This window comes from Rana temporaria, chromosome 5, assembly GCF_905171775.1.
Source record: "Rana temporaria chromosome 5, aRanTem1.1, whole genome shotgun sequence".
Classification (NCBI taxonomy): domain Eukaryota; kingdom Metazoa; phylum Chordata; class Amphibia; order Anura; family Ranidae; genus Rana; species Rana temporaria.
The window spans coordinates 96,762,270-96,781,339 of NC_053493.1; the positions used below are offsets into that span (position 1 = coordinate 96,762,270).

General features: G+C 41.8%; 1 protein-coding gene across 1 annotated transcript in view; it reads right to left on the reverse strand.

Annotated features, from left to right (window-relative positions):
• SKAP2 (src kinase associated phosphoprotein 2) overlaps nucleotides 1-19,070 on the reverse strand; it is a 376,072-nt gene that overhangs the window by 60,748 nt on the left and 296,254 nt on the right. The window contains exon 10 of the mRNA XM_040352898.1: nucleotides 11,805-11,888. Coding sequence (XP_040208832.1) covers nucleotides 11,805-11,888 — 84 coding nt within the window. The remainder of the gene's footprint in view (nucleotides 1-11,804; nucleotides 11,889-19,070) is intronic.

A 19,070-nucleotide genomic window follows, 5' to 3' on the forward strand; every position in this document is an offset into this window, starting at 1 on the left:
TTTTGACCTATAGGTCAGCCGTCCATCGGTTCGATTTTAAAGCAAGTTCTCCTTTTTTGGACCGAAGGACAACAGACCGATAGGGCGTACACACGGTCGGTTTGGACCGATGAAACTGAACTTTAGTCCGTTTTCATCGGTTTGGATCGACCGTGTGTACGCGGCCTAACAGGTTTTCTTCTAAGATTGCCTTGTATTTGGCTCCATCCATCTTCCCATCAACTTTGACCAGCTTCCCTTTCCCTGCTGTAGAAAAACATCCCCACAACATGATGCTGCCACCACCATGTTTCACGGTGGGGATGGTGTGTTCGGGAAGATGTGTAGTGTTAGTTTTCTGCCACACATAATGTATTGCTTTTGAGCTAAAAAATTCAATTTTGGTCTCATCTGACCATAGCACCTTCTTCCACATGTTTGCTGTGTCCCCCACATGGCTTTTTGCAAACTGCAAACTGGACTCTTCTTATGGCTTTCTTTCAACAATGGCTTTCTTCTTGCCACTCTTCAATAAAGGCCAGATGTGTGGAGACTTGGAAATGTAGTTGCTGTAGATCTGAGGGGACATACAAGGAAAATAAAAAACAGCATGTCCTTAGTCTGCTTGTCTTCAGCAAACTGTTTGCTGGTTTTCTTGGGCATTATCTTTAGAAGAGGCTTCCTTATGGGATGACAGCCATAGATTAATGCAGACCAATTTGATGCAGTGTGCGGCGTATGGTCTGAGCCCTGACAGGCTGCCCCCCCCTGCAGCACTCATACATCTATTTACCAAAGACAACCTTTGGATATGACGCTGAGCATGTGCACTCAACTACTTTGGTCAACCATGACAAGGCCTGTCCTGTTAGACCACTGTATGGTTTTGGTCACCGTGCTGCAGCTCAGTTTCAGGGTATTGGCAATCTTCTTATAGCCTAGGCCATCTTTATGTAGAGCGACAACTCTTTTTTTTCAGATCCTCAGAGAGTTCTTTACCATGAGGTGCCTTGCTAAACTTCCAGTAACTAATATAAGAGAGTAAGAGCGATAACACCAAATTTAACACACCTGCTCCCTATTCACACCTGAGACCTTGTAACACTAACGAGCCACATGACGCCAGGAGGGAAAATGGCTAATTGGGCCCAATTTGGACATTTTCACTTAGGGGTGTACTCGCTTTTGTTGCCAGCGGTTTAGACATTAATGGTTGTGTGTTGAGTTATTTTGAGGGGACAGCAAATCTTCACTGTTATACAAGCTGTACACTCACTACTTTACATTGTAGCAAAGTGTCATTTCCTCAGTGTTATCACATGAAAAGATGTAATAAAATAACTACAAAAAATGTGAGGGGTGTACTCACTTTTGTGAGATAATGTATATCATCATCATTAATATCTTTTTTTCTTTCTTTCTTTTTTTAATGTGATCACATATCCTATGTTCTCATCTGCATAATGGGCTTAGAAAGCTGGGGGTGGAAACTGCAGGGGGGCATGTCAGCAGGAGGCAGCAAAACAGCAGGACACTGATCTTCCTAGTAAAACATTGCATTTATCTCTGTAATGTGATCTCTCTGCAATAAACAAACCTTTGGATGGTTATTGTTGATCCATGGTGTGCTGGCGAATATGTACACTTGCTTGATGTTTCCAGGACTCAGCTGGTAATCGCTGCAGCCCCCACCATTTTTTGAGCCTTGTTTTCCAGGAACGTGGTGATATCGGAATATAGATAAGACTCAACATACACATGGACATTACCTAGAGCGATCTGCATTAGAATGGCTGCCTAGGAAAGCCCATTCCTAAATCCACCTAGTAGTTCCGACGTGAGCATGCGCACTGGGATGCGTCCATGGGTCGGCGCATGCGCAGTTGGTGATTCGTATCTGTCTGGCGCTCGGCCCATCATTTGCATGGGGTCACGCCTCATTTGCATGGCTCACGCCCACTTCCACATACGCCAGCTTGCGCCTAGGAAACCCAGCGCAGTTTTGGCAGCACTGGCTTTGTGAATCCAGTGCTTGCCTCTCTGCGCTGCTTCGGCGTAGCGTAAAGGAGATACGCTACGGCGGCATTAAATATGCGCCGCTGTATGTGAATCCGAGCCATAGTGTTTGTTTGCTTGAAGAAGTCCCCAACAGGAACGATATTATTTTCCTTTTTGTTTCTCCCATCCCACGTTTTTTTGTAGTATGACTGACTCTGGGGGGAATGAAAATGTTAGTCAGTTTAGACTAGGTTCCTGTGGACTCCATTACCGAAAAAAGAGGATTCTTCTTATCAATATGTTTCACATCCTGGTACAGACTTTAGTGCACTTGCTTGATCGGAACGCTTTTGCTAGAGGGTAGTGTTCTGCAACTTTCTGCCTGAAGAGACTTGTTAGGGGGCTTTTGCAGTTTCCAATGCCTAACACTTAGCTTTTTTTTTTGGATGCTCCTAGGGGAGGAAGGAAGCTTTGCCTTCGTTTTAAAAGGTGCAGCCTCATTCATCCTTAGTGACTGTAAATAACGTAATATTTGTGTGTGTTCTCTTGTTTCTGTTTTTCAGGTCCTGAGGATCACCTGTCAAGGCTGTCGGAGAATGGGCAGACTATATAGTTAGACATAGTTATGTCAGATGTATCATATTGTGAAGCTAAAAAAAGTTATATACTTTCATATTGTTTTATCTCTTCTTTGTTCTACACTACTTTACTGTTAAACAGATCCAGGTAGGTGTTCAGGATTTTTTTTCCAAGCACTGGAGGATAGTGTCTATTTGACAGGGGGAGTGTGTAGCGCCTGGCTACTTTCAGAGCCAGTGCTATGTTAAATTTAGGGGAAGGATTCAGAGAAATAGCTCTGAGTTCTTCTGATCATTTAAACTTGGGTCTCTGCTCTAGCTTAGCTGTGCTGTGGGCTGACCTTCTGGCCAGCGATTCCAGTCACCCTGGACATCAGGGGGCAGCAGTGTGGTCAAGTGCTCTGAGTGCCACTCCTTAGCGGCCAGTTGATCTTTCCGCTGTGCATGCTGGGGAGGGGTATAAAGGGGGCAGACGCCATTACCTCAAGGTTCTTCTATTTGGGTAGCAATTCCACGACACCCCCGGGGGTGTGCGTGGGCAGCAGTGTTCCTGGTTCCAGGACCACGTTGGCCCAGAGCGATTGGTCCACTGGGTGGGCCCAGTAATCAACTGGGTCCCCGGTCTGGAGGGGGTCCCGAGCTGTCTGTCCAATTGGAGGAATCCGACCGGTGAGGAGTCTGTCCGGGAGATACCTAGCACGAGGCTGGTGTCCTAGGAGAGGCCTGTCCATTCATCGGGGACCACCTGAGTTCTGACAGGCTGGATGTTGGTCGCCTGTTGGCTGCTGACTGTGCGGGGCTACCTGAAGGAGATCCGGGTGCTGAATCTGCTGGAAAAGGATTCCGGACCATAATTGTCTCCAGTCTTATAGGAGGGTCTGTGGCAGAGACGTAACAAGATGTCCGCTTGCCCCCTTCTCATGTATCCTTATGGTGGAGGAGTATAGGGTGTAGCAAGATGGCGGTGACGGAAATTCTGACAGGTTGCCAAATCTGATGAAACACTGGCCCCTCCTGTCAACCATGATCTGCCTAAAATTGCTTAGAGAAGCATGAATCCCTGTGGTAACATCAATGGGTCTAAAATAAAGTATATACTGAAAGCAAAAAAGGTTATTTCAAATTTTTAAATGTCATTAGGATGTTGAGGAAAGGGGTGGATCCAGGGAAGGCAAAATGTAAATTGATTAAACTAAAACATTGGAAAGGTAAAACCATTCAGCACCAAGAATATGCATGGTCTGGTGTTCATAACTAGAGAAATAAGGCAGAAATAGCATTGAAATAAGGTACAAGAACTTGCACTTCTCACAGAGGGAGTTAGATGGTTATCTTCGTTCTGACTAGCACAAAAAAAAAGTAAAACCATTTTCAAGTGTTGTAGTTTTTCACACAATATTTGTACAATTATTTAGGTATCCTGCAGTGGTGAAATACTGTACAGTATGATGTGCTTACTTCCTTTCTAAAAAAGCACACTGTGAACCTAAACACTTACAGCAACCTGTTTCTGCTTTCCTGTGTGGACCATGAAATCAGCCCTTTGTTTCCTGTCCACATGTCATACTAGGAAGAGAACGGAAAGGGACTTCCTGATCATGGTCTCCATGTCCACCCTGCTCCTGACAGGAGGAGAGGGGTGATGTATATGGCACGTACAGCTGACAGGGTGACCCAGACTACATTTCCTTTCAGGACACAGTTAAGATACAACCACTATGCTTATGCTGTGCAGAGGTGCTAAGTCCTGATAAGAAGCACATCGTCTTCAGTGTCGGTGTCATGTATTATCTGGTTTATTTAAACTAAAATATGCTTCCTTCCAGCAGAACCTAACTTTGCATTAGCTTAGGTTACTATGATTCTACAAGCCCCAAGAAAACCACTGGACACAGCTGAATAACCCATGTAAGAATGGGTTTACTTGCAAAAGTATTGGTTGTTCTTTGTTCACTGTGATTTACACACCTTTGACACAAAGGAAAGCAGTACAACACAAATGACACTACTTTTTCTTGAGTCACACACAGCCTTTGCTTTAGGGGTGTCTCTTATCTAACTCTGCATTAGAGGAGTAAAGTGTAAATCACAAGATTGGGGAACAGAATAAAATCCTCTTACGCAGGTAAAACACATCACATATAGCATAAACTTGATCATACACTTGTAGATTTTGGAAATAACATTCATACTAACCTTTGTACAAAACATTTCAGTACATTCAATGACATGGTAACTGCCTTTTGAAAGTACTTTACATTTTCATTTGTTTCTAACATTCTTGTTTGGAGCAAATATACTTCTCCAAATGAAAACCACATACGTTTTCAGAAAGTCATTTGTTCGAGAGAATTTTTTCATCCTGCGCCTTTGAATTTTCAAATCATTGCAGTTGAAAATGAACGTCATTTTGACCCCACTAACAATTAGAAAATTGAATGAATGTTCTTTAAAAAAAAAATTCTGGCAAGCTTGAGTAACTCAGCTTAGTGTGAAAGAGAGAGTTAAGCCTCGTACACACGATTGAACATCAAACAAACTTTCCCTTGGATTTTTGACCGAAGGAAGTTGTCCGGCCACACCTATAGCATACACACGCTCCGACTTTTTCGGCCAAATACACAAACGTAGTGACGTTTCAACGTACTGACGAGAGTTTAAAAGAGGAAGTTCAATTCTCCGACGTCACCCTATGGGCTCCTTCTGCTAATCGAGAGTTAGTAGAGGTTTCGTCTGTGTGCATTCGCGATTTTCAGTTTCGTGCAATTGTGTTCGTTTCTGAACGTCCATTCGTCAAGCAGATCCACAAAAACATATACAAATACGTTTAATTCATATAACCAAAATACACTAATCCAAAGTGAAGACATTTGCTTTTACTCCATCAGTATCACCAGCAAAGCAGCTTTTAGTATTATCACATTATAAAGAAGAAGAGAATGTGCGCTTCTTTTCTGGATTTCAGAACTTGCCGCGTCACGAATGTGCTCTTTCTTTCAAATACGATTGCTAGTTTTACCAGACAGAATGCTTCCGGCTGGTCTTTGCTTCTGAGCATGCGCATTTGTACTTTGTACAAAAGTCAGATTGCTTGCTGTACACACGGTCGGACTAGGCACCATCGGACTCATGTTGACGTAAAGTTTGTCCGTTTGCAGACCAAACTTTTTGTCAGATGAAACCTGAAAAAGTTTGTCCGATAGGAGCATACACACGGTCGGACTATTTTAAAAACTTGCTCATTTGTTGGCAAAAAGTCCGACCGTGTGTGGGGGCCTTTAGGCTGCCCATACATTCAACCGTTCAACTAGTGGGCTGGAAAAAAAATGGTCAGATTCTTCCATCCACACATTCAACTTGTGTTATTATATTCAGACCGCGGGGAGCCTGAATACAATGATTAGTATTGCTGTATTTAACCAGCAGGAAAAACCTGACAGGCTGGCTTGATATATTGACTTGTGTACAACCAGCTAGCCCATACATTGATTGAAATTCATTCAGTCCCTCATGAACCGGTTGAATTTCAATCCATATATAGCTTGCTAAATTTTCCATACTGGGTATAGAAAAGAATCACCCCATTTAAAATAATCACATGTTGTTGCTTTGCAGCCTGAAATTAAGACAGACACAGTGAAAAATATAAAACCAACATGTCAGAAAAAAGCATTCAAAAACAGAGTTGTTGAGTTGGAAAAAAGGATTACAATTACTTGTAAACTCAATCAGGTGTAGCTAATTACCTTCGCAATAGCACACAAGGACATTTGACTTTCAACTGTGATCAGCTGTGGTCATTTTGATTAGCTCAGTATGGAAAGAGCTTTGCTGGAGCATGCCAGTCCCTGGCAGTGCAACTGAAGCAAACAATCAACTATGGATGACAAGGCACTGTCAAAAGATCTCACGGAAAAAGTTGTGGACAGGCACAAGTCAGGAGATGGATACGGAAAAAAAAATCAAAGGCGTTATCAATGTCTAGAAGCACAGTGAAGTCTATTATTAAGAAGTGGAAGGTATTTGGTGGTACACCACAGACCCTCCCTGGATCAAAGATTCTCCAAACTGGATGAAAGAGCCAGGAAGAAACTGGTCAAAGAAGCTACCAAGAAGACTAGAGCAACTCTGAAGCAGTTGTAGGAATTTATTACAGAGTGCACATTCAAAACATAAATAAACTACTAAAAGTATAGTCCCAGAGAAATGTTCCAAGATAAGTCAGGATGAGGAGTCCCACATGCCTTGAAAGTGATGCCAGACAGGATAGAGCAGGTGTCACCAGCCAAATTGCAAAACTGTGGTTACCAGAGATCGTGTGATCCCCTAGTTAAGAGTGGTCATGGTCAATCTGTGCTTCCTTTACAATAGCCAAGCCAGAGCTGCAGAACGTTTGGATATCCTCCCTGTCGGCAGATAGGATGGCACCAAGGAAATAGTCAGAAGAATACCAGCGGTATAGCCCTCAGTATGCAATCTTGCTTCCTGGGGGAACGACCTTTCGGTGTTCACATGCCTTTTTTACCTATGTGAGTGTTACTCTGTTTTATTAAATCGGTTTTAAACATTATCACACTATGTGGACTGCCTTTTTCATTACATGCCTGGTGACCTGGAGTTATCCCATTGGGGGAGTTGCATACTGAGGGCTATACCTCTGGTATAGGCCTGCCTATTTCCTTGGTGCCATCCTGTCTGCCAACAGGGGAGGATATCCAAACTGTCTGGAGCTCTGGCTTGGCTATTATAAAGGAAGAGCAGATTGACCACTCTAAACTAGGGGATTACATGATCTCTGGTAAGCGCAGTTTTGCGATTTGGCTGGTGACACCTGCTCTATCCTGCCTCTCATCACTTTCACGGCATGTGAGACTACTCATCTTGACATATCTTTGAACATTTCTCTGGGACTATACTTTTAGTAGTTTCATTATGTTTTGAATACCACAAACATGTTCACTACATGTTTTTTCATTTTTTTCAACTTAGCGTTGCACTATTTGTTTTGTATTTTTATGTATGTCGAGTATCTGGACATTGTGCACTGCAGCTGTATTTTTCTAGATTTTTCATTATTTGCGCAGATTAATTCTGTTTTTTGTATTAAAGAGTGGCCATTGTAAATTAGCCACAAATGTGGCTTGTATGGGAGGATTGCAAGAAAAAAGGCGCTCCTCAAGTAGCCACATACAGTCACGACTGAGCTTTGCTAAAACGCACCTTGAAGATTCTAAGGGCACACAGAAAAAGGTGTCAGATGAGACTAAAACTTTATTATTTTCCCCAACACCAAACAATATGTCTGGCAGGAATCCAATACAGCTCACCATCCAAGTAACACCACTCCTACAGTAAAGCATGGATGAGGTAATATCCTGTTGGGGGTGTATCTTTGCAGCAGGGACTGGAGCACTTTTCAGGATAGAAGTAAAAATGGATGTGGCAAAATACAGTCAAATTCTTGAGGAAAATCTGCTGCCCTCTGCCAGAAAGTTGTCAATGAGAAGAAGGTTTACCTTCCAACATGACCATGACCCAAAGCACACAGCAAAATTGACCACACAATGTTTGAAGGTGATACAGGTGAATGTGCTTGCATGGCCAAGTCATAGCCCAGACTTAAACACCAATTACCCATTAGCCAGGGAGAGCGTCCATGCTGTCTTGAGACAGCACGGACGCTCTCCCTGGGGACACACGGCGTTCTAACTTCATTCTGCTAGATTCATTGCCAGAATTTGTTTTAAATCCGGAACGTTTTGTATTACTTTCCTGGCTGAATTCTTCCGCCCCTCTGTGCCCCAGTAATTATGAACTAATTCATTACCCCGATGAATCCGTTCTGTTAATATCCCCCTCCTTGCGCCAAAGAAGGCATTACCAGGCCCCGTGCTTGATCCTTGTGACCAATCTAGTATCCTCCTGAAGAATCGGTATCACCGCGAAACCGGTCAAGGTCACTGGCTTTTTTCACTAAGACACAGTTGGTTCTGTTTTCTGATGTGCAATGTGGGGCCTGTCCCAAAATGTTTTTATACTGTATTCATTTTATGTTAAATAAACATTGTAATTTTTTACTACCTTGTCCTTCATCGGTGCCGTGAAAATCCCAAACCAAAAATCCCCTTGTCTTCCCCCCACTTCCCTTGAATTTTGAGTTTAAATGCCGCCGGTTTCAAGCAGCCACCAGCATCATTATAACTTGATTCTACTGTTTACAACATCCTGCAGTTGTCTAACCTTCTTCCACACCTTTTGCATCAGGACATACCATATTTTCCGGTGTATAAGGCGACCCCCTAATTTTACAGTTTTTTAAGATTTTTTGCCTGTACTCACTGTATAAGACGACTCCCCTTCCTAAGCTTCCGATGCTTCTTATTTCTTCATCTGGAGCCACATTCTTCTTCATTATTGCTGGAGCTGGAGCCATATTCTTCTTCCTTCTTGTTGGAACTGGAGCCAATCATGGCGAGCAATGTATTCTATTAATAAATGCAAAGCCTGCTTGGATTGGCAGAGGCTGTAACATCATCAGCCCACGCCTCTCTGACTCTCAAGGCCAATCCGAGCAGGCTACTGTATGTATCCTGCTCGGATTGGCAGAGGTTGTTGCTCCAATCCAAGCAGGCTCTGTATTCATCTGAATACATCACTCACCCGGATTGGCTAAGTGGTATATACTGTATGTAGCCAAAGCTATATACAGTATTACCGCACATCCAGCAGGCATCCGAGCAGCTGACCAGATAAGACGACCCCTGCCAGTTTTTTTAAGTGTAAAAGGTAGTCTTATATGCCAGCAAATACAGTATGTAGGGAAAAGTCATCTTTTACCCCTGTTACATGACACATAAAGGCCTTAATTGAATCAATATTCCCCCTTGCCTCTACAAGCTCCAAGGACATAGCTTGGGCAATATGCTGCAGTTGGGCCGCCAGATAGTAAAGCCGTGGGTTAGGTAAGACCAGGCCTCCCGCATCTATGGATTTTTGCAGTTGTTTCAACTTGACCCCTGGGGGTCTGTTGAGCCATAAAAAGGACCAAAATATGGAATTGATGATGCTAAATATTTTAAGAGGAACAACCATGGGGGTGTTATGTAAAATATAAAAGAAGCTGTGGCAAAAAATCAAAGATTCACTTTGCCTACCAGACCCGTCACCATCAAATTTAACTGAAGTTGAGCAGTTTTGCAAAGAAGAATGGGCAAACATTGCAAAGTCTTGATGTGCAAAGTTAGAAGAGACATATACCAACAGACTAAAGGCTGTAATCAAAGCAAAAGTTGGTTCAACAAAAATACTGACAAGAGAGCGATCCTTTTTTCAACTGTGACTCTGTTTTAGGCTCCATTCACACCTAGGCGTTTTTACGCCTGTAGCGCGACGCGCACAAACGCCAGAGGGACGAAAAGTAATGAAAGGCAATGGGGATGGTTCACATCTGAACGCCTAAACGCCTGTAGCCTGTAGCCTGTAGCTCAAAAAAGTTCCGGACCCTTTTTTGTCGCTCCTAGCGCGCGATATGCGCGTATTTGAGCGTTTTTTTTTACATTGAAGTCAATGTAAAACGCCTGATACGCGCGTATTGCGCGTAAACACGCGCTTGTACAAGCGTTTTGACGCCTGTGTTGCTGAAATCCCAGGAAGAGGAATAAAAAATTCCTAGGAGAGCAACAAGTGATGTCAGGGATGATCATTTTTCTTATTGGCTAATATGGAAAAAGACAAAGTACAAAAACGTCGAACGCCACTGTGCGAAAACGCGCGCATACGCGCGCAAACGCGCATATACGCGCGACAAAAACGTCGGTAAAAATCGCCTGTAAAAACGCCTGTACGCCCTACGCCTAGGTGTGAATGTAGATTTTTTTTCTTTTTTTACATGTTGCTGTTATATCTTTCACTTGGATGTTATATGTTGCATACGTTGCACTGAGTAAATACAGCTGGATAAAACACAAACTGTGTCTGTCTTCATTTCAGGATGCAAAACAACAAAATGTGATTATTTTAAGGGGGTGAATGTTTTCTATACCCACTGTATATATGATCTAACTGTTTTCCAATGCACAATACCATAATATTGCTAGGCATCACTGACACATGTTACTGTGTTCATCATTATGCTGAATGACCATTACGCAACACTTTAAATGTCACCTCTGTGACCAATAATACGCTTTACTTGTAAGAAAAGCCCCACCTCTCCAGTATGGACATTAGGGAAGCTGAAAAAGGGTAGAGATCCTTATGCTGTTTCTTCCATCAATGTCAACACTGGAGAACTATAGGCCATGAGGTAGGATAAATTCCCGTTCCAATACCAGCCAAAGGGGGTCTCATTGGAGACAAAATTATTTTATTATAGGACAGACCTAAAATTTTGTCAAACCCATGAACTCTACAACACTGTTCCTATGGCTCTGGGGAATTTTTCAGGTTTTTAGGCAAACTCTCCTATTATAGTTTGAGTGTGACAGGCTCTTTAAATAAAAATATTTTCTTTTCGGTCTAGTTGGTTTACTTGAAGACTTTTGCAGCCTGGATAATACGGTAGACTTCTGTTGCGGACCTCTCTATGTCTAGGTGTTTATTCTTCTCATTTCCATGCTATGGTTGTACCAGGAGTCGGGCTTCTCTTCTCTAATTCGATTGTTCTCCGCTATAATCATATTCAATGAAGATATGCATGGCCAACATTTAAACAGGCTGCAGATCAATTAGTGGTCTTAGGTTTATCTGATTTTTATCAAAGAAGACAGACCTGCAGGTCGATTGTCAGAGCCTGTGTCAAGTTGACCTTTTCACAGATGTCTACATTGCCAGTCCCTTGGGTTACTTGTTGTCCCCTGTCAGCCTTTGAATGGCAGAAGTCTGTTCTGTTCAAGCACAAAGTATACACAGATGTCTATATTACATTCTCATAGGTGTGACAGCAACTGCATGTTGTATCTATAAACTGTCCTTTAGCTGTGACACTTCCTCAATGATGATAAGCTAATTTATGCAACTAAATCTCCTTTGTGCAGAAATGAAAGCTAATTGAGTCATTACAAAGTAATTCAGGAAGGAATGCCTAGTATAAACTGGCTTACTTTAGAAATCCTTCTCAAGTGTGTTTCCTGCATCCTAAATGGTTCTAAGTAGCTTAGCTGCCACTGAACATCTAGCCCAAAACAGACAACAGACAACTTTTCGAGATGTGAATAAATAACACCGACAAATTAACACAACAGTAATTACCTGAGACATTGCTTGGAGGAGTCTGGCTTATGGGTGCCTTGAGAGGTTTTTGGATCTCAGTTACGATCTGTTGACTTTCGTCCTCTGAAATAAAGATTGTTTGATTTTACAAGTTACAACTTTTGTTCATAATTGGAAATGTGTGATGCTATCATGTCAGACATAAATAACGCAAGTTGAGAAAATGCAAATGTCAAAATAACTGAACTGGAATAACATGCTAACACTTACAAAATAATTTTAAGTTGTTTACCGTTGTTTGAGGAGTACAATACTTGGCTTCCTCTGCACCAATCTATACAATAGAGGGGAAGTAGGCAACACAACAGGTACATGGACAAACTTCTGCTACGCAAACATTTTCACAGCAACCTGCCAACATGACTTAATCTGTTACTCTCACAGTGACATATTCACTGATTTCCTCTATCCCATCAATCTTTGGCCTTTCTTGGGAAATTGTCAGTGAGATTGACAACTTTCACAAATGGAACCCACATAACTTTTTTTATGTTGCTTCAAGGAGGCACATCTCTGGTCACTTAGAATCAATGGGATGTAGATAATGATGATAGCAAGTCACATGCCTTTAAAAACAAAAGACACAAGCAGCACATGACAATGGATTGAAGCTGTCTAATCCTTCCTTCTGTGACTTTATACTTCTCTAGGTATATGCATTCAAAAGTGCACACTGTGGAAGCGTTTTATAGTCATGTGTTATGAGCTATGTACAGTGCCCTAAAAAATAAAATTTTCTCCTTCACTGATGTGAACAGTCTTTTTTCGTTTGTTTAGCAAACAAAAAAAAAAAAAGAAAGCTCTATCTATGTTAAAAAATATATAATTTATTTTTTTGGGGGGTACAGTGTTGCATGACTGCGCAATTGTCATTCAAAGTGCGACAGCCCTAAAAGCTGAAAATTGGCCTGGGCAGGAAGGGGGTGAAAGTGCCCTGTATTACCACTGGGCTGTTTTTTGCTAAGCAAATTAAAAAAGACTGAAAATTTTGAGTGTGCACAGTGTGTTCTCCCCATGCAAGGGCCAGAATCGGCAGAAGTCAATTCACAGAGCCCCATTCACCAGGGAACCAGTGAACCAATGAATTATCAACTCAGGTGATATATATTTTGACCCGCTCTCTACAATATAATTTTTAATATTTTTTTGCGGCCCTCATATCTACAAGCTTGACCCTGGGTGGACCCCTGTCATTTGGCTGCATCACACCACAGCCTTTTTTTTCGGCTGGCTGCATGTCCCTTCCTCCCCTCCCGTGTTATGGATTAGGTACTCCATGCCTCTTGTTATGACCGTGTCCCAATAGGATTCCTCTGAAGAAGCTGTTGACGAAATGCGCAGTGATCCATTGGTGTTGACTCTGCAGTTGGCCCTCCTACATATGGAAGATCATTATATATTTATGTTTCACTCGACTAGTGATTGATTTGTGGGCCAATTTGCACAGGTTTCTCTGTATAATTTGTCTGTGGTTTCCTTTTATATATGGGAAAGATACATATCTTGATAGCATGCGCATACTTTAAAATGTTTTTATGATGATGTTTGATATTTTTCCAAAATGTGAATTTTATACATTTGTGAGCACTTTTTTCCAACTTGGAAACATAGTGGTTACCTCTAAAGTTAACCCCTCCTCTTCCTTTAGTATTTACTATTGTGATTAGCTGTAATTGGCCACAGCTAATCACATGGTACAGATGGGCTGTGATTGGTCCTGTCCGTACCTTGTGATCACTGTGACCAATCACAGGGATAAACACAATAGTACACAATGAATGGCATGAACGGAAGCCATTCATTGTGCCGAATTGTCATGTAATCTGCTGTGATTGGTCACAGATTGGTCACAGCGATAACATTATTATTAATATTATACAGGATTTATATAGCGCCAACAGTTTGCGCAGTGTTTTAAAACATAGAGGGGGTACAGTACAATTACAATACAGTTTAATTCAGAAGAAATAGGAGGCCCCTGCTCATGAAGCTTACAATCTAAAGGGAGGGGGAGTTGGTACAAAAGGCAATAGCTGCAGGGGATGATCTGATGGAGGTGACTCCGGTACAGTTCTTAGGTGGAGATGGGGTAGGTTTCCCTGAATAAGTGAGTTTTCAGGGATCACCTAAAGGCAGACATGGTAAGGGCTGACCGGACATACTGGGACAGGGAGTTCCATAGGATGGGAGAGGCTCTGGAGAAGTCCTGGAGGTGAGCATGGGAGGAGGTAACAAGGGAGCTAGAGAACAGGAGGTCCTGGGAGGAGTGGAGAGTACGATTTGGGCAATATCTGCAGATGAGGTTGGTGATGTAGCTGGGGGCGATGTTGTGGATGGCCTTGTATGTGGTATGTTGTGGTTAGCAGCCCTCAAATCTTCCACTCGCCTACTAGCATTTTGCGACTGGAAAATTATGGCTGGCGAGCGTCTGCTGCTTCAGAGCAGGGGGGGGGGGGAGAGCACAGACGACAAGCAGGGTTGAAAGGGAACCGTTCTCTCAGTGATCGCTGAGGAGAAGGGATAGGAGAGCAGGTGGCTGGATCATCAGAGCGGGGAACATCGCTGTAGCAGTTTACATTTGAATTGATGAGTGTCAGTGTTCCCCACACTTCCTGTCACATACAGCCCCACCTCCAGGCCCGGGTACTTTGATAAACAGAACACCCGTCCAATGCCAGGACATGTGACATATATCAAAGCACCCGGGCAGGGAGGCGGGGCTGTATGTGAGGCGAGCGCGGGGAACACTGACACGCAGCAATTCAAATGTAAGCTGTTACAGCAATGTTCCCTGCTCTGATGATCCTCTTCCTGTGATGAGCACAGATTAAGGTTTCATTGATGAGCACAGGTGAGGTTGCATTGATGAGCACAGGTAAGGCTGCATTGATGAGCATAGGTGAAGTTTCACTGATGAGCACATATGAGGCTGCATTGTTGGGCACAGGTGAGGCTGCACTGATGGGCACTGATAAAGTTGTTAATATTTATTTTTATAACTTAATTCTGCATAATTAAGTGTCATTTCATGATATAATTCATGAGGGTGTGTTTAGGGGCGGAATTAGGGGCGGTGCAGAGTAGGGGTTGGATGAAGCCTGGCTAGTAGCTCAGGACTTGAAATTTTGAGCCCTGCGGTTAGTATTTTTAATTTTATATGGCGGAGTAGGGGAAGCCAATGAATAGATTGGCAAAGAAGAGCAGCTATCACTATTTGGTTAGTAAGTTGATCACATGTTATCATTCGGCCGCAGACAGCATCATCAGAGGGCAGTCCGTTGGGGCGGGGCCTACGGACATGATTTCACCATGCACAACTTCTGGTCACGGATCTGATAGTGTTTGCCATACAGGACTATTTGTGGATGCTGTTATAATACAAGACTTTATAAAAACGCACTCCGTTTTTAAAATAATTATTTTTCTTAAATGTTATAGCCCTATGGAGATTGCTTTCTTTTCCATTATGATTATGTGATGGATTTATGAGATCTGCTGTGGGGCTGTGTGATGCTGAGAGATGTCTGGTTGTTGTGAGGCATATAATCTATTGGAGCCATTAACCCTTTGAATGCCATATCATAAAGTTCAGTAAATATTTTAATCTGGTAAGCACAGAGGCACTGTTTTCTTTGGAGTTTTTGGACACTTTTTCAGTGGTCAAAGGTCAGAGCATAACTTCACCTTTATTAACTTTTTTTTTCTATGAAGTACTATATGGACTTTTTTTTTGGGTGAATTCACATTTACATAATTTTGCACAGTTTTATTGATCATGCATGTCTTTGTACTATAGGAATTCCTTTTGTTTTCAATCGCTGCGCAATATATACTGTAATCACACTGTGTTATATTTACAAAATAAGATGTGAAATGCCATGTGCATGGCTGTATGTGTGTGCATTTGTATATGTAGAAACACATAAATATGAACAAGTGAAAATAATAGTACAGCTCTACCATAGAAAAGAAAATATCTGTCAAAATGCACAGATGGTTGTGGTGTTTTTCATTAGATGGTTTCCATGGAAATTGTACTGAAAGTCTGGAAGATTCTTTAAATAAGCAGCTTGTATTTACATGCCTCTCAGCTGCAATGTGGAACTCCTTAACAAATTAACTTATTATTCCACGCACACTGTCCGCGCAGCCAAATGGATACACAAGCTGCTGACAGACAGATAGATAGATAGATAGATAGATAGATAGATAGATAGATAGATAGATAGATAGATAGATAGATAGATAGATAGATAGATAGATAGATAGATAGATAGATAGGGAAATGCATACAGAAAATCCAGCTGTTACATACATTAAATATTTGATAATAGTTTAAATAAAAATTGTGAAATGCAACAACATGACATATGGAAACTACAGCATGGACCTTACCAACAAGTTGCACAGTATACTCAAAACAACAAATTACTGATATTTTATATCTATTTACTCTATATATCTAAACCTGATGAGATTGGTTGCTCTAGATTACTGTTCATGACTTTGTTCATGTAAATATTCACGTTTGTATGTAATGTAGTATTCTATGTAGTATTACTCATTGTTGTATACACATAAATGACTGAACCTGAACTTTCAGAGAGTTTATCTAACAGAAGAATCTGAGGAGCAGAGTACTCCCAACCTGCTTTATCTCACCCTGTGATGGCTACTGTTGTGCATCATTTATTAAACTTACTTGAGCATGAAATGGGACTTGAAAAGGCTTCCACATTCGTATAGTTTATTATGTAGGGTAAATGGTCAAGCAAAAACCACAAAAAAAAGCTTGATGAGATGGTAGGCTAACATAAATAAAGTGTGGATAGACCAGTTTTAAAGATAAATACACTTTTTGTAAACTTTCTGTGCCCCCTGATGACCTACCCTGGCATCTCTGAAGTTCTCACTATGCCAAAATGTTTGCTATGTGGCCGGCTCAGCTCTGCTCAGCCTCTTCTTAAAAACTGTCTGTTGTACTCCCAGCAGACTATGAAATTTCCATTGGTATAAATAGTAGTTATGGTGAGGGTGCATGGTGGGAGCAAGACCCAACAATGAGAAGCCTCAAGAACATGACATGTGGCAATGATCAGGACACATGAAGAGGAGCTTGGCAGTATGGGACCTGTCAGGGATGCTAGGGAAGGACATCAGGAGCCCACTATGGGCAAATACGCTAAAGCCTCGTACACACAATCGGATATCTGATGGATTCAAATCCGATGGATGTTTTCAATGGATATCCAATGAAGCTGACTTTCATCAGTCTTGCCTACACACCATCAGTCAAAAATCCGACCGTGCCAAAATGCGGTGACGTAAAACACTACGACGTGCTGAGAAAAATGAAGTTCAATGCTTCCGAGCATGCGTCGACTTGATTCTGAGCATGCGTGGATTTTTGACCGATGGACTTCCACACAGACGATCGTTTTTTTTTATTGTTTTTTTATCCATAGGAAAAATTTAAAACATGTTCTATTTTTTTTCACAGATGGAAAACAAACCGATGGGGCCCACACACGATCGGTTTGTCCGATGAAAACAGTCCATCGGTCTGTTTTCATCGGACAAACCGATCGTGTGTAGAGGGCTTAAAAGTACATAGTACACTTATAGCTAGATTCAGGTAGCCCCGCGCAACTTTAAGGCAGCGTAGCGTATCGTATTTACGCTACGCCGCCTTAAGTCAGAGAGGCAAGTACTGTATTCTCAAAGTACTTGCCTCCTAACTTACGCCGGCGTAGCGTAAATGCGGCAGGCGCAAGCGCGCCTAATTCAAAATAGGCTGAGGGGGCGTGTTTTATGATAATTTTGTTTGACCTGTGGCCACCCTGGAGGTATGTGAATCGGCTCCATTGAGAGCCAGTCACACTTTCCTGTCATGCGAATTGGATGAGTAGAAACTTACATCCAATTCGCCAAGTGGAAACACAGCCTTAAGGGCCCACTTTTAGTAAAAAGAAAGCAGATAGTGCCGTTAAAACATTTTTATGCACTGCTGAAAACAGTCAGTCCAGTTTCTAATGTTAGATGAAGTTGGTTTTTAGCCATTGCCTTGTATTTTTTAAGATGAATAATGCTGGGGATTTAAAAAAAGAATGGCCTATCTTATAACTAAATGTCTGTATAATATATGGTACAGTAATGCTAATAAACACTTGAAATTCTCCGGAGTAAATCTTAGATAAAGTAAGTGGAAGGAAGAACTTATAATTCAGTAGGTGAGATTTACACATTCATTACCAAACATCAAAACCATTCATTATATTGAATAATGTTCCACTATTCACTCCAAAGAATAAACACTAGATTTACAGCCATGCTTTACACCTAACAGCCGGGATTAAGATTTCCTGATAGATAACCTGGTTAAAGTGTTACGTTTGCATACCACTTTTAAATAAGGTTTATATTATGGCATATTATACATATTATTGACTATTGTCAAACCTAATGCCACAATATTTATTTCAGATTAGGTATGATGGCACTAAGACCCTGCTTTTTTATGTGTACTTAAAGCGGTATTAAAGCCAAAAGAAAAACGTATTATATTGCAGCTTGTGATCGCTGCATTTGTTTTATTTTTACTTTCTTCAATTTTCATCTAATAGACTAACCAGTCTGTTATTTAAAAGAACAGGCTCTCCAGCAGAATGTATCAGTTACGGAGATGAGAGAAATCATTTATCACTGACAGGGGTGCTTACAATGGTAAGCTTTTATTATTTATGTCAAACCTTTATCCCAAAAAGTATTAGCTGGAGTTTGGCTTTGAATCGTTAGTGTATTTAAATCTGCTAGTGTTTCTAACGACCCCCTTCCACCAGACTAGCAATGCTGCTGGCCAAAGGTTTCCCTGTGTTTATTCCTCCTGAGTGGTTGCACTCTAAAGCCCCGTACACACGGTCGGACTTTTGCCCAACCAACTTCAAAATCCGGCACTTTTCGTATTTGTCCGACCGTGTGTACGTTCCATCGGACCAACTTTTTTGGCTTCAATCGGACAAAAAGTTGGGTCTGTGAACGGACCAACTTTCTGTTCCGAAAAGTCCGATTGTGCAAAGTGCGACCGTGTGTACAGAAAACCATCGGACTTTTGGACAAAGTACAAATGCGCATGCTCAGAACCAATGTTAAACTCAACCAACAATAGCAGAAGTTAACCAAAGGGTGGCGGTAAAGAGCAAGTAAAGCCACGTGATGTTGGGAAAGTGTTAGAAACGTTTGCAGAAA